Source organism: Lepidochelys olivacea (genome assembly GCF_965140295.1).
Source record: "Lepidochelys olivacea isolate rLepOli2 genome assembly, chromosome: 1".
In the NCBI taxonomy this organism is placed as follows: Eukaryota; Metazoa; Chordata; order Testudines; family Cheloniidae; genus Lepidochelys; species Lepidochelys olivacea.
This window is the reverse complement of record NC_140411.1, coordinates 29,193,143-29,209,681: the sequence shown is the minus strand read 5'-3', so window position 1 is coordinate 29,209,681 and position 16,539 is coordinate 29,193,143. Positions and strand designations below refer to the sequence as shown.

The following is a 16,539-nucleotide window of genomic DNA, read 5'->3' as shown; positions in this document are numbered from 1 at the left end:
GCCTCAATTTCCATTTTTATATAATTAAGATAGTAATCCCTCTTTATTTCCCAGAGGTGTTGTGGAGCTAACTTCAGTAAGGTTTGTAAAGCACTCTGCAATACTTGGTACTTTTTGTCCATGTCAGCATAAGGAACTATTAAGAGATACTGCCTCATACTGTAAGAATTAAATATAATCATCTGAACAAACCCAATTCTGAGTTTATAGGAAATGAATTAAGACAGGCATAATTAATCTAAAGTATGTGATACTGAAAGACACCACATGCCTAGTATTTCACAATATTTCCTTTATAATTAAACTGATGTAACATGAGCAGTTGACGGCATAGGTGTAATAGATTATTTTCATTTTACAGACAGGGAAACTGAGGCACAGAGAGGTTAAGTGAGTTGATCCAGGTCACACAGCTAGTCAGGCACTATCCTGATGGGACCAAGACATTCTGACTAAGAGCCAGATTCTGATCCCCATACACATGCGGAGATGCAGAATGAGATGTAGTCTTATTTACTGCAATGGGACCAAAGTACTATTCAGTGAGAGTTAGGGAATCAGAATCCGGCCCTAAATCAGAATAGCCAATCCCAGAGCACGTTCCCTCACAAAGAAAAGCATTGTAACCGCAGCGACGAATGATGACAAAAATTGGTAAGTCTTACACATTCACTATTCATCTGCTTAAATATCTCTGGAAAGTCTTATTTACAGATTCCATACCGTGCATTTTGTTGGATTCCTGGAAATCCTCATCTTCATTGTTTACCTTTGAGGGGTCCCCAGTAAACACCTTAATATTTTTGTCAAGATACCAGCTGAGATTCTCATCAAAGACTGTGAAGAGCAGATAAAATTCCTTGTCTATTCCTTTCTACAGTCAGGGAGGAAGCAAATGCGTTAAAACGAAAGGTGCCTGCAGAATTACACATGTAAAGACTTTTTTTCTCATGAACTTCATGACAGCAAAATAAATACTCTGCTTCAGTCGTTCTCTACCTTCTCCATACCGGCACCCCATGCCACACCAGGACCTTTTCCACTCAGCCATAAAGAAAGGCAGGTTGTTCATGACCCCCAGATTGAGGGCTCATGTTCTACTTTAGTCTGTATAGCTTCTTATACCGCACTCACCACCACGCTATCTGAATTACATATTAATCGGTACACAGAGACTGACACACACCAAAGCCCCTGATCTGAACACCCAGGAACTATGACAATGTTCAGATGCGGATCTGGATCCAAACTTTGTATATGGGGAAATTCAGAGTCTGATCAGAACTTCATAGCTTAGGTCCAGCTCTAGTCTGTATGAAAAATGTAATGCCTCAGGGAAAATGGAAAAAACAAAGATACGACTATAACACACTTAGCTTAGCGGGCAATGCCAATTTCTTCCTGACTTCCACTGATGAGCTTCCACTCTTAATAATGAAATTTGTTTACCCTTTCAAATATTTTATTAATTGGGCTGAGCCCATGTTGTGCAATTCAGACCTGGATGTGAACTTCTCCAGATCACCAAATCATGCCATTCAGGATAGGTAAACACGTCACATTTAGTACCTGTGTTCCATCACGATTCAAAGTGTTCTTTCTACAAACTATCAAAGGTCCCACAAGGCCAGAGTTGGTGTCCATGACTGGATCAGATGCTGAGTAGTACAGGTAAGTCAGGCACGGTGGATCGCTGGTGGTTGGGCCTACGTTTTCAGGCACTCTCCATTTGTATGTGAAGGTCTCACAGGGTTTAACATGGGCTCCCAACTTCCAATGTCCTTAAAATACAAAACCAATAAAAGCACCTCCCCAAAAATTACACTTTTCTTCCATTTCCCAGAAAATAAGCAATAGTTGGAGATCAGTCACAGTCATTAGTTTCTGAGAACACGTTCTCCGTTCTAAGCAAAAAAGCAGCACAAACACTGTCCAAATATTCACTGCTTTTTTCCCAAGGGGATTGGCATGCCCAACTCCCATTGACTGCAGTTGGAGCTGTGGGTACTTAACAATTCAGACTCTGTTATCTGTTTCTTTCTGGCTCTGCAACAGCACACCAGAAACTTTGTTATGGTCTCAGGAGTGTTGCTTGCTGTTTATATGTTATGACTTATTTGGAAGGGGGTAGTGTCATGCAAAGGTTTGGTATATTGCTCCTCACAGGAAACTCAGGGACAATGTTAAACTAGTAACACACCAGCCACGGAGAATGTCAGTATCACTGTGTGAAGACTTACAAAAGGGACTTTCTAGGACGGTTAGAAAAAGGAGTCGATTCTGCACCCTTCAAACACAATGGTAAAACATCCACTGGCAGCAATGTGAGCAAGAACAGGCCCAAAATGTGCTTTAAGATTGAAGAAATCATTGATTGGGCTGGTTGTCTCACTGCAGTTAAATGTGTCTGCCACTGGCATTTTATTCTCTCTGTGGCAGTTTATTTCAACTGAGCTCCTGAAATATTTCACAGGACCACAGAGGATACATTTGAAAGCTTAGATGGACTATGAACAAGTATATTGACATTATTACTTGGGATTACAATATGTGCTACAAACCACACGATAAAGAATGAAGAAGCAGAGAGTTATACTGAAGAATGAAAAATGACAGCTCTTAGTAAACAAAAGAGCATTGCTTTGGAGATAAATAACCCTCTGCCACAGGATAGGAGTGAGCTGCAGGATGGGAGAATACGTCTAGACCTCATAAGAAAAAAAGCTATATAATGCACCCAAGGTACAGTTAGTGTTTGGCCAATCCATGCCAAGCATGGCCACAGGAATGAGTGCATCGCTTAGAGCCCTATTACTAGAGAACTCCCACTGAGGTCAGAACATGAATGTGAGCAGACAGAGCAGAAGCACACTTCAATCCGGGGATGTCTGCTGATGTTGGTGGCAGCAGGGTCTTTACCGACGACATCAAGGCTGGCCTCAGGGTGGTCTTGTTTCAGGAAAAGAACATGGCTGGCTGCCTGCCTGGATGCCCACATTACACGCTGGGAGATCAGGGATTGAACGTGTAACAGAGGGTGCTGCTGCGGTTTGTATTGATTTCATTAGTTTGTTTACATTTTCCCTTTACTAGCCCTGCACAACTCCCTGCTGGGAATCTGTCCTGTGCCTTAGTTCCAAGTGCTGCCAGGGCAGTCGAAACAAAGCAGGTCGGCCAACAAGCGACTTCCCCTTCTGCTGAATGCTTTAAATGAGACAAAGTGCTACAGAGCCTATGCAGAAATATTCTCAGATTAGGGAACTAGAACGTTTAGGCCTAATTTATACGGTGGGAGATTTCATATCAACATTTATGTATTTACAAGGCTTAACTGCTTTGCTGCTTTCCAGTTACATTGGGCAAAAGGTACCTGCAGTGCTGCTCAGTGTTCCAGGTGTATCACATCAGAACATCAAAACAATGCTACCAATACAGCTGGGGGGGGCTGGGGGAGAAGAGGCGGAGAGGACGTAGCTCAGATCAGATCCTAAATTATTAGCTGCAATATCCTAAACAGCAGCAATAGTTAAAGATCCAAGACGAACAAAGAGATATGTACCAGATTCTAATATCAGGTAGCTCCATTGACTTATTCTAGATTTCCACTTGTATAACGGAGATCAAAATCTGGCCCATGATTTTCATATGACATTACAAAATGGGAAAATATCTATTGGTCTCCAATGCATTGCCTGGTGCAAATCCAAGTGGAGGATCCAACACAGAGTAACTGAAAGTATTTCTATGGCCTGTGTTATACAGAAGGTCAGAATAGATCAGTGGCGGGGGGCGCCGCTTCCCGCAGCTCCCATTGGCCGGGAATGGCGAACCGCAGACACTGGGAGCTGTGGGTGGCGGTGCAAATGTAAACGGTCTGGTGGCCCACCAGCGGATTACGCTGACAGGCTGCATGGAGGCCGCAGGTTGCCCACCACTGGACTAAATGATCTAAGGATACCTTCTGGCCTTAAAATCTATGACTATCTGAAGCAGACAAAGCTATAATGCTACAGATAAGGAGAGTTAGCTTCACGTAAACCAGATGGCAGCAATCCTACCTTCATTACTCACACAGCTGAAACTTACCATCTAAATAGGACGTTCCTTCTGATTGCTTGCTATAGCTCACACCATGTGGCATAATGCTATAGTTCTTCTCAGCTCTGTTGGCAAAGGTAACTAACAAAGTATCTCCCACTTCAGCCTTGATAACTGGGCCTTAAAAACAGAGCAGGAAAGGAGTCACTTAGAAAAACTGCCAAGCCGAAAAATACTTCCCCCTCTACAGAATGGGGGCTGATTTTTCGAATAGCTATGTGCACAAAATTCCCACTGAAGTGGATTGGAACTGCATGCTCACAAATGAGGCAAGTGATAGGACCTGAAAATATTTACTGTACCAAGTATTCCAAGGTGCATTGTAGCCTCAGTTCGGTTCTTCTTTCTGGTAAACTTGTCATCAGTGTATTCCACATACTGAACTTTCCAGTACTGTCCTCCTATTCTATCTGTCCCTTGTGTAAAGAATGGTGCAGACTCACTATGAAATAAACAAATCAGACTGATTACATAGTAGCATATACATTTATAACACTTCACTTTGGGCAAAAGTCCTTCTCCCAAATGAGACAGAACACAAGACTAGATGGACAATGGATCTATCCAGTATGGCCATTCTTATTATCTATGGATAAAAAAAACACTATATAAAAGCTAGGTATATTATTATTGTTGTTGTTGTCATGTTGTTATGGAATTATGTCCCAGAATTCACGTGCCATCATATGCTGAGCCTGTATCATGAGTGGAATTCCCATGGTTAGAAATGGGTGCTCTGTGTGAAGATTAACCAACAAAAAATGTTCATTATAGAGAACAGAAATGAACTGCAGATACATAACCACCCCTAGAGATTGGTCTAATAGTTTGTCTGAAACTTCTTGCCTTGGCAGGTTATACATTCCAGAATTAAGTGACAGTCATCTGATTTCAAATTCTGGAAAGGTGGAGTGTGGCTGTTAGAAATGACAGGAGGGGAGTGTGAAGAACAGGATCATAGAACCACAGGGTTAGATAGGACAGTAAGGGTCATGTAGTCTAACCCCCTACCAAAATGCAGGATTTGCTGGGTCTAAACCATCCAAGACAGATGGCTATCCAGCCTCCTTTTGAAACCTCCACTGAAGGAGATTCCACAACTAGGGTGACCAGATGTCCTGATTTTATAGGGACAGTCCTGATTTTTGGGTCTTTCTTATACAGGGTCCTATTACCCCCCACCCCCATCCCGATTTTTCACATTTGCTGTCTGGTCACCCTATCCACAACCTCTCTAGGCAGTCTGATCCATTGTCCTGCTCCTCTTACAGTTAGGAAGATTTTCCTGAGATTTAACCTAAATCTGCTGTGTTGTAGTTTGAACCCATTGCCTCTTGTCCTGCCAACTGTGGCAAGAGAGAACAACTTTTCTCTATCTTCTTTAAAGGTAGCCTTTCAAGTATTCGAAGCCTGCTATCATGTCCCACTTAATCTCTTCTTTTCCAAACTAAACATAGCCAGTTCCCTCAGCTTTTGCTCATATGGCTTGCATTCCATCCCTTTCATCATCTTTGCTGCTCGCCTCTAGATCCTTCCAGTTTTTCTACATCCCTTCTATACACTGGTGACCAAAACTGGACACAGTACTCCAGCTGAGACCTAACCAGCACTGAGTGGAGTGGTACTATCACCTCCTGTGACTTGCATGCTATGCCTCTGTTAATGCAACCTAAAATTGCATTTGCTTTTTTTGCAACAGCATCGCATTTCTGACTCCTGTTGAGGTTGTGATTCACCACAACTCCTTCCCAGCAGTGCTGCTGCCAAGCCAGTTATCCTCCATTTTGTATTTGTGCATTTGGTTTTTCTTCCCAAAGAGTAGCAACTTACATTTGTCTTTGCTGAATTTCATTTTGTTGGCTATAGCCCAGTTCTCCAATTTAATCAAAATCCCTCTGAATTTTAGCTCTATCCTCCAAAGTGCTGACAACACCCTCCTTTATGTCATCTGCAAATTTGGTCAATATGCTCTCTATTCCTTCACACAGGTCATTAATAAAGATATTAAACACGGGACGCAGAACAGATCCCTAAGGAACCTCACTTGGGACCTACCTCCAATCTGACACCATTCCACTAATAGTTACTCTTTGTTTGTGGTTGTTTAACGAATTATGTATCCATTTAATGGTAGTTCTGTCAAGCCTGCATTTCTCTAGCTTATCAGAATCTCATGTGGGACTGTGTCAGAAGCCTTGCTGAAGGCCAGGTATATTATGTCCACCACATCCCCCCCATCCACCAAACTAATTACCCTCTCAAAGAAGGAAATCAAGCTGGGTTGGCATGATTTGTTCTTAATAAATCCATGCTGGCTGCTCACCTTCTCTAGTGAGCAGCTGACCCACACCATCCTTGATTTTTCTTTTATGTCTGACATATTTGAAGACTCCCTCCTAGTTGTCTCCAACATTTCTTGCCAGCTATAACTCATTCTTTGCCTTGGCTTTCCTAATTTTTTCCCCTACACATTCATGCTATTCCCATGTACACTTCCTTGGTGACATGCCCCTTTTATTTCCTGTATGTGTCCCTTTTGGCTTCTGGAAAGCTAAAAAGCTCCTTGTGCAGCCACATTGGCCTCCTATGATGCTTCTTATCTTTTCTCTGCATAAGACTAGCTTGATGTTGAGCCTCCAGTATTACATCTTTTAGGAACTGCCAGCCTTGGCAGCCAGCCGCCTTCGACTCCTTTTTTTTTCCTAATTGGTGTTTCCATGGGAACTTGCCTACTATTTCTCTGAATTGGTTGAAATCCACCATTTTGAATTCCAGTGTCCTTGTTTTGCTGTTCTCATGTCCTCCTTTCCATAGGATCTTGAATTCTATCAGATCATGATCACTTCCTCCCAAGTTCCTGACCACCTTCACGTTCGCAACTAATTCTTCTCTGTTGGTCAAAATGGATGACCCCTAGTTGTTTCCTCAATTTTCTAAATGAGAAAGTTCTCCCTGGCATATGCTAAGAATTTGCAGGACATGTTTTTTGCTGTAATAGTCTTCCAACAGATATCAGGAAAGTGAAAATCTCCCATTAATACTAGCTCATGTGTGTTAGTCCTGTTGCCTGCTTATAGACTGACTCATCCACTTTCTCTTCCTGATTGGGTGATCTATAACAGATCCCCACCAATAGCATTGCTGCTGTCCTTTCCCTTTTTATCCTCACCCAGAGACTCTCAGTAGGTCTGTCGCTCACTTCCTCTTGGACCTTGGAGCAAGTGTTTACATTCTTGATGTACAATGCAACACTTCCTCCCTTTGTCCCATACCTATCCCTTAAGAACAAGCTATATCCCTCAATGCTGGTACTCAAATCATGGGAATTGTCCCACCAAGTCACTGTAATGCCAATTATGTCATAATTTTATTCATATACCATGACTTAGTTCATCCGGCTTGTTTCCCATACTGCTTGCATTTGTATACAGGCATCAAAGATATTTTGCAGACTGACCTTTTGCTTTTCCTCTTGTCTTTTTAATGCAGTTGAGATTTCTAGTCTCTTCTCCAGAAATTAGCCCCTTTCCCTTGTCATTCATTATTTGAGCCTGGATGCACATTAGATGGATTTTTGTCACCATCCCCTGTAGGAACTAATTTAAAGCTCTCCTTATCAAGTTTGCAGTACTCTGCCACTGAGTAACAGAGTGCCAAGGCTAAACTGTGTAACGTTTGGGCATTGGCATCCCATGTTGCTCTGGTCAGTTTTCCAAGCTGGTTGTTGTGCGTTTTGATCTTCATTGTGATAATCTTAAAAAGACAGCGACTAAGGTCAAAACGCACAACAACCTGCTCATAAAACTGGCCAAAATGACATAGGGCGCCAACACTATGCACTTCAGCCTTGGCACTCAGTTACTCAGTGGCAGAGTAGTGTGCTCCAGTATGGGCTAGCTCATCTCACACAAGGATGATTGATGTATAACTTAATTTCACTGTGTGTATTATTTCAGGCACACTTAAATCTACTCCTCTACCATGGTTACCAGTTCTCTGCAATATTGCTCCATCCAATGTTTGCAGAGAGGAAAGTGCAACAAAGCTCATGACAAAATTGTGTAATATGCCACATCTGCTGTTAACTAAAGACTTGTTTAATCCATCATATGGCTGTCTGCCTTCATAGCGCCTGTTGTGGATAAATTTACTAAATAAGGGATTTACGGTAGAGGATGTGTGGTGAGCTTCATGGTGCGCAGAGAAAGTGACAAATAATTATCTTGTCTTGGACCCCACTCAATATTAACCCATGTTTGATTTACCATGAAGGCAATGGAGCCTTCTCAACTGATTTTGTATTGGACATGGAATTTGTGTTGCAGCAGAATTTCAGTGGCATTTTAGAGACAGTCCACCATGTCAATGTGGGCAGCCACAAACCATAACATGGTTTGGAGAGGACTGCAAAATGACTCCACTTCCTGGAGGCCTTCATGCCTTGAACACTGTTGATAAGAATGCTGTGGCTTGGCTTGACCAGATTGCATATGCCAAATAAAATAATCAGCTTAGCCAGACAATGTCCAAAGATGCGCTTACCAGTATTTGATAGATGGAGCCCATCCCATCACAGTAATCCTCCTTCCCGGAACATCAGCTCATTGTCAAAGAAGCCAAAACCCTCTCACCAACACAACCTGAGTAGCCACATATTTACTTCCACTATTCGATAGTCCCTGCCCAGGCCTTTTCCTTCAGCAACATGTGTGCACTGAACCAGTACTGCAGTGTTGCACTGGGCTGCAGTGCAACTAGAGGAGTCACTTTTTAGAGGAGAGGTGTAGTGATGTGGTAGCTTACAGAGCACTCCCTCATGGCCAGGGGTCCCATTACAGGTACCCTGTCCTTACTGGCCCCATCTTACAGGCCCCTTACCTTAGGGCAGCGGTAGGCAACCTGCGGGCCATACACAGCCCATCAGGGTAGTCCACTGGCGGGCCGTGAGACAGTTAGTTTACGTTGACTGTCTGCAGGCACGGCTGCCCGCAGCTCCCAGTGGCCGCGGTTCGTGGCCCACGGGAGCTGTGGGAAGCAGCGCGGACCACAAGTTGCCCACCACTGCCTTACAGTATGTCTACATTGCAATCAAAACTCCATGGCTGGCCCGTGGCAGCTGACTCAGGCTCATGGGGCTCAGGCTATGGGGTTGTTCCCACTGCAGTGTAGACTTCTGGGCTCGGGGTAGAGCCCAGGCTGTAGGACCCTGAGACGCAGGATGGTCCCAGAACTGAATGTCTACACTGCAGTTAAACTGCCTCTTAGCCCAAGCCACGTAAGCCCAAGCCAGTTGGCACGGGTCAGCTGTGGGTGTCTAATTCCAGTGCAGACATACCCTTACGCGCTCCAGACAGTCTCTGTTGTGGCTCACAGCACCCCTTTCTGGGACTGATTTAATGTCAAATAAAGTTCACACAAACCTCAAGAGTCCTTAATCACAAACAAATCCAAAAAGTCTTCAATGAGTCCCCCAGACAGAGTCCAAAATCATAAGCCCCACCCATCTAGCTGGAGCTCGGGCACTGCTCTCGTACTCTCTCAGCCCGACACTGCTGCAGCTTCCAGCGACCTTTTACCCTGGGATCACCTGATTCAACCCAGGTGTGGCTCATCAGGGCTTCACCTGCTTACATGTCATGGGTGCGCGAGGTTTGCATATAAATTGGGTTTGTAACACAAAGGAGTTAGATACACATTATTTAGCATGAAAGGGCCAGTTACATGTATTAATATATCTAGAAAACCAAATTCACAAATCTGTGCTCACTCTGTGTTACATTGTAACTCAAGGCAAGACATTAGTGAGTGTAAATATTAAAGGGCAGGACCTGTGTCATCCTAAGTGTCCATATAGCACCTAGCACAATAGGCCCTTGATCCAGATTAGGGTCTCTGAGCAATATCCTAATATAAAATCTCATCAGCAGCAGCAGCATCATCATCAACAGAAATTAAAAAAAAAAAAAAGATTTCACATTATGGCAACCTATGACAACAGTTGAGATTTTCAAAGGCACTCAAGGGATTTGGACGCCCATTTTTAATGAATGATAATCCAACGTACAAATCTGCTAGGGTGGTGTGAAAATCCACCCATACTCTTTACATTAAAAGTAGGAATGAAAGGCTGGGACACGTACCTGCCAGTGGTATTCAAGGCCTGCCCCGTGAATTTGTCATAGCCTTCAGGGCCGTAATTCCATAACACGGCTTCAGCAGCAATAAAATATCTTCTTTCCTGACCAGTCAATGAAGGCTGAGAAACATTTTTATGGCAGATCTGAACATTATACAGCCCCTTCATACCAGCTAAAATGTAGACAGAATCCACAAACAGTTCTTAAGACAGTGCAAATTTCACCATTTCAGGCATCTCTTTGGTGCAAAGTTAATGTACATTAGCTTTGGTAGAGGAAGGTGAACTACATGGACTGGGAGAAATGACTTGGATTGTTTGGACAAATTTACATTTTTAAAGAGTTCCCCAATTTATATGGGGTTGAATTCTGCCACCCTTACTCTTTTTAGCATGGCACATTATTTCACAAGTAATACCACTGAAATCAAAGGGACTACTCATGGAGCAAGGTACTAGTCAAGGCCTAGATCCTCAAAGGTATATTTATGCGCTTAACTCCCATTGATTTCAGTAAGAATGGCAGAATCTGGCTGTTAGGGTCCGGTCCTTTGAGGCACTGAGCACCTCCTGAAAGGTATGAAGTATCCTCACCTCTCACTGACTTCAACAGGAGTAGAGAGGGTGGGCAGCATCTTGTGGGAGGCACTCAGCACCTTGCAGAATCAAGCCTGGATTGCCTGATCCAAAGTTCATAGAAGTCAATGGGAGTCTCTGGATCAGACTCTGAGATTATAAATTCTTTGGAACAGGGACTCTCTCTTATATTTGGTCTGTACAATGCTGGGACAATGAGACCCAGAGCTGGGTATTGTATTATTAAACAGTACTTAATAATAATAGTAAGTTCTTTCATGCAAAGGCCCCTCGCTGGCCTTTTAGAAACAGACAGGTTTTTTTAGATTTCTTTAAAAAGAAAAAGTGTGAAATGTTTTACCTGACATGACTTTAAGAGTCTATATTCCACAAGACAGTGCAAAGAAAGGGCCTGACCCTTCATTCATTGCTCACCAAAAGCCCCAATATACACAACAAGTACTGAGCTAGGGCTGGATCTTGTGTGAATAACCCTTCTTGTGTGACTCATCCTCACTCACATGAATCAGTGAAGTTTTACACTCGCTGATGATTTGGCCTCATATAGCTTTTTGTCAATGACTGAAATAAGACTCACAAGATTTATTTGATGAAACAAGTGTAAGATATTAACGTCCTCGGAAAATGTAGGCCCCCCAATTCTGTGCCTGCTCATTGAGTTCCTCTTTTTGAGTCTGAAATATGTACTGTAGATAATCTAACTTGGCATCTTCCTGGAAGGATTTGCCAGATCTGTATCACTGTACCTTGTAAATGTTCATTTACTTGACAGGTTAACAGCCACTTCCCAACATTCCCTGCAATCATTTCCACTGTAATGAAGGTTGCTGGAAACAGGTTGACGACGTCTGCCCTGTGGCCTCTGTTAATGATGGTATGGCCATAGAAATATGCAGAGTGGATGTCTATCTCATTACCCATTCCAATCAAATACCAGGACACGGATTGACCAGCACACATCTCCAAGGTGGGGAGATTTCCAAAAATGTAGCCATTAATAGCTAAAAGCAAAACAAAACACAGCCCATAAGATACAAAGTAGAAGCACAGATTGCTAGTGACTCTTATTTAAAGAATGTAAATGCCTGGTCCTTAAAATAAACCCTCAGAATGTCCATGCTGAGACCATATCCAAGTTAGGCAATTAAACCCCCCCTCAAAACTCTCCTTTTCCATGTCTCCAAAAAGTTGACAACGGTTAGGCCGCTAGTGTGCAGAGATTGTACCAGTATTGTCTCATTTCTTTGTGCCGTCCTATCTGTGCGTCTATATCCATCTAGTCTATTATTTCTTATACTTAGATAATGAGCTCTTTAGGGCAGGGATTGTCTGTTTGGTTTATGTTTATACAGCACCTACCACAGCGGGGTCCTGGTCCATGACTAGTCACTACGATCATACAGATATAAATAATTAATAGCATGTATTAGTTGCAGATGAAGAACAGTTCTGAAAGGATGAGCGGCTGCTGCGCCTGAAAACCAGAGTGCAAACGTTGCAGCAATGGTTCCAGGTGAGAAAGAGGAAGGAGCACTTTGCAGTCAGATCACAGGCCTGGGCATCCAGAGACCTGGATTTCTATCGCTACTTGTTACCAACTTCCTAGGTGATCTTGGGAAGTCACTTACGCCAAGTTTTCACTGAAATCTGTCGTTAAGTACCTAAATAAATGGCCTGATTTTGAAGTTAATGGACACTGTGGGTATGCAACACCTCTGAAAATCACAGAATAATAGAAATGTAAAGCTGAACAGGACCTTGAGAGTTCCATCCCCCTGTATTCAGAAAGGACCCAGTATACCTACCCCATCCTTGACAAGAGTTTGTCTAACCTGTTCTTAAAAGCCTCCATTGATGGAGATTCCACATTTCTGTTACTTCAAAATCTGGCCATTTATTTAGGTGTGAAAACATGGATTTAGGTGCCTAACTGTAGGCACTCAGATTTGAAAATGATTAAGTTAAATCTCTCTCTACCTCAGACTCTCCACATGCAAAGTGACTACAGTACCACCTACCTACATTGCAGGGAGCGAAGAGGCTAACTTCATTGGACCAGATCTTTAGCTGATACAAAAGGGTGTAGTTCTACTGTCTGCAATAGCGCAATGCCAATTTATACCAGCTGAGGATCTGGCCCATTATTTGTAAAGCACTTTTGAGCCTTGGACACTCTCCACTTCCAGTAGTGTTTTTATGCAGTACATCTCACAGTGCTTTACGAAAGGTCAGTCTCATCATTTCTCTTTTGCAGGTGGGGAAACTGAGGCACCAAGGGTTTAAGCAATTTGCCAAAGTTCAAATAGCAAACTAGTGGCTGAGATGGGCACAGGAGCCAGGCTTCCTTCTTCGGATCCTGTGCCCTACATACCATGCTGCTTATAGACTTGAGGGGAGGCTTTCTGTAAGTACAATGGGGTAATAGTCTGGCCCACCCACAGCCTATGCTTTCATTTCTTCCCAATTGAAGAGAAAGGAAAGACATTTAAAAGGCATTTATAAGGAACAGCAATATATTACAGACATGAAAACAGTCTAGGCGCTATTGTAGGACAGGTTGTACTTGATAGTGGCTGCTCACCATGCATTTTGTTACTGTTCTTGAAACCTTCTTCCTCTTTGTCAACCGTGGCTGGGTCCAAGCAGAAAGCTTTTATATTTGCATCAATATACCAGCTGAGATTTTCATCTACAATGCTATACATCAGGGCAAAGCCTTTAGCAGCATCAGTGCCTTGTATCAAGGTATCATCTAAACTTCCTAAACAGCAAACAAGAAAGTACTAAAAAATAAACTCAGCGTTAATTAAATTTAAATGTTTCCTCTTCCAGTAAGTCTGAATGTACAATATTTCTGAAGTACTTTATTAAGCTGCAAGACTTTTACAGACCAATTTCAGCATAATTATTTGAATGAATGACGATACTGGGAATAAGAAAAGGAGTACTTGTGGAACCTTAGAGACGAACAAATTTATTTGAGCATAAGCTTTCTTGAGCTACAGCTCACTTCATCGGATGCATTCAGTGGAAAATACAGTGAGGAGATTTATATACACACAGAGAACATGAAATAATGGGTGTTTCATTACAGTGTGTATGGTAACACCCATTGTTTCATGTTCTCTGTGTGTATATAAATCTCCCCACTGTATTTTCCACTGAATGCATCCGATGAAGTGAATTGTAGCTCACGAAAGCTTATGCTCAAATAAATTGTTAGTCTAAGGCGCCACAAGTACTCCTTTTCTTTTTGCAGATACAGACTAACATGGCTGCTACTCTGATACTGGGAATGTTAATTCAGCTTCATATATACAGGTAGATGGGACGATTTCATAGGCTCCCCTATGAAGAATGACTCTGAGGCACTCTAATGAGGCAGGCTGGGTTTGAGATTAGGTTAGCCCCTTTCATAGCAAAGTCTCCCTCTTCCTCAGGAAATACAAAGATTGCCCTAAGGTAGGCATACATTTTGTATGTAAAATACATGGGCCCGGTTATCATTTCAGATGTATGGAGCACATTCCCGTACACTGAAGATTCGACATGCATGAACATATAAAGATATATTCCATACAAAAAAGCCTGAATTAGAAAAACATTAAGGTTCCTAACTGAAGCACACTTATAAGTCTGTAAATGCCAATGTTAAGGTTGCCTGCACAACTTAACACTTGTCCCTTGTACAACAGTCATAGGTGCCAACTCCGTGGGTGCTCCAGGGCTGGAGCACCCATGAAAAAAAAAAATAGTGAATGCACCCACCAGCTACCTGCTGACCAGCTGTTCAGTGGCAGGTAGGAGGTGCGGAGAGGAGGGAGCGGAGTGGGGGCAGGGCGCACTCAGGGGAAGGACGGAGCAGGGGCGAGAAGAAACAGAGTGAGGGTGGGGACTTGGGGGAAGAGGTGGAGCACCCACCCAGAAAGAAGAAAGTCAGCGCCTGTGATGACAGCCTTTCATGACATGATCACATGCCATTTTTCCACAGAACCACTGCCCGGTTCAGCTGGCAGACTGGATGGTATTCTGTGAATGAGGCAGCTGTTTATAAATATTATAAATAATATTTATTTTGGTCCTCATTTTTTGACATGTGGTCTCATCTGCAATGCACTACACACTATGCAACCTCTGCCCTAACTGAAGCAAGGATCCTGTGGATGTATAGGCTAGTCACACATTACTGTCCTCTAGAGCAAGAGGGAAGTAGCAAGGGAATTGTCCCTGAGCCACAATTCCAAGCCTGGGGTGCTCCTAGAGTGGTACAACTATAAACTGCCCCTTACTATGAGCTACGTACCGACACAATCAAGCCTGTAACATTTACACCTATAAACAAAAACGATTATTAAGATGCCAAAACAGGCAGAGGGGCTTTCTCGGTATTTTCAGCGCTGTACCTTTTTTACAAACCAGCAATGGTCCGATTAACCCAGAACTGATATCTCGAGGTGTATCAATGTGCGAATGGTAAATCCAAGTCAGGCAGGTTGGGTCTGCCAAAGTGGGGGCATACTCTTTCTTCACTGGCCATGTATATGTATAATTTCCACCAGGAACAACAATATCATCCTCTTTGCTTTTGCCACTTGTTCCATCTGGGTAGAGGGCTCCTAATGTGAAAAAAAGGGAGTTTAAGGCCAAACATATTGGAAAAATGGGTTACACTAGATAAGTATGGAACTACTTCTTTTTGTTACATTTTTGGTAAATAACCTAACAAAGTATTTCACAAACAGACCAATGACAGCAGCAATTGCAAACACAGAATCATTAAATCAAGACATAATTCTGAGATTAGCCTTCCGCAATATTAATAAGTATAATTTTCAAAAGACATCACGTTCAACAGACTGGTAATGTTGATTTACGCCTGATCTGTTTTGAGAGGTTGGCTCCACAGATCAAAGAGTAAAAGATAAAAGAAGCATACACAATGCAGAAAGATACATCAAAGAAACGGTCTGCTTCCATCCTAGTAGCTGTGCCTGCTGCTAGGATAAAAATCTGCACAAGCTACCTGAGACATGCTACCTGACATACCTGCGATGGCAGCTCTTCAGCTGACAGCAGGACTGGCCCGTGCGCCTGGCTCCCACACCCAAATGAATGCATACCTTCCCAGGAGGCATCCTACTCCCAACCATTTAATTTGGGGTATTTAAATCTGGGGTTTTGGCTCAGCCTGCTATCATAGATGTGATTTACTGAGGCACAATACAGACTAATAAGTAGCTGTGTAACCTAAGGTGCCCTTTACAAGTAATGGTCCATCAGCCTTGTTTACTCCTGGCTGAGCTGTCAGCCTGCCCCTTGTCTCTGAGAAACTGGTTTGGTCACTTCCCAGACTTATCTGGAAAACATACTTTTAGTCATCTCATCTTATGTTTATAACTTCACATATACAATGCTGCTATGTGCATTTTGCCATGGTATTACTGATCAGCAAATTACAAGTTTTTAAATGATACCTCACATGGCATACCTCACCCAAACATTATTACAATAGGATGTAGGGTGTGAGCACAGGGGTATATTCCATCACAATAGATAGGGGCCATTTTCAAAATTTATCTACAGAGTTGGGTTTTGAATTCAAAGACTTTCAAAATGTTGCTGTTGGGTGGGGAGTTTTGATTCAGGCCCATCTTTACCCAAAATTTGCTAAAAAGTTCACAAAACTTTTTGGTGAACCTGGCACAACT

The 16,539-nt window shown here is 42.7% G+C and overlaps 1 protein-coding gene across 3 annotated transcripts in view; it reads right to left on the bottom strand.

Annotated features, from left to right (window-relative positions):
• The window catches only part of HEPHL1 (hephaestin like 1), a 66,534-nt gene that overhangs the window by 29,811 nt on the left and 20,184 nt on the right, over positions 1 to 16,539 (bottom strand). For all 3 annotated transcript variants that reach the window (XR_014712699.1, XR_014712700.1, XM_084637008.1), the window contains exons 3-10: positions 15,235 to 15,447; positions 13,413 to 13,592; positions 11,578 to 11,832; positions 10,239 to 10,407; positions 4,401 to 4,540; positions 4,087 to 4,218; positions 1,570 to 1,781; positions 724 to 874 (exon numbers count right to left, since the gene is read on the bottom strand). Coding sequence is in view for 1 of the 3 variants with exons in the window: in XM_084637008.1 (XP_084493134.1) it covers positions 724 to 874; positions 1,570 to 1,781; positions 4,087 to 4,218; positions 4,401 to 4,540; positions 10,239 to 10,407; positions 11,578 to 11,832; positions 13,413 to 13,592; positions 15,235 to 15,447 (1,452 nt within the window). In the remaining 2 variants the exon portion in view is untranslated. The remainder of the gene's footprint in view (positions 1 to 723; positions 875 to 1,569; positions 1,782 to 4,086; positions 4,219 to 4,400; positions 4,541 to 10,238; positions 10,408 to 11,577; positions 11,833 to 13,412; positions 13,593 to 15,234; positions 15,448 to 16,539) is intronic.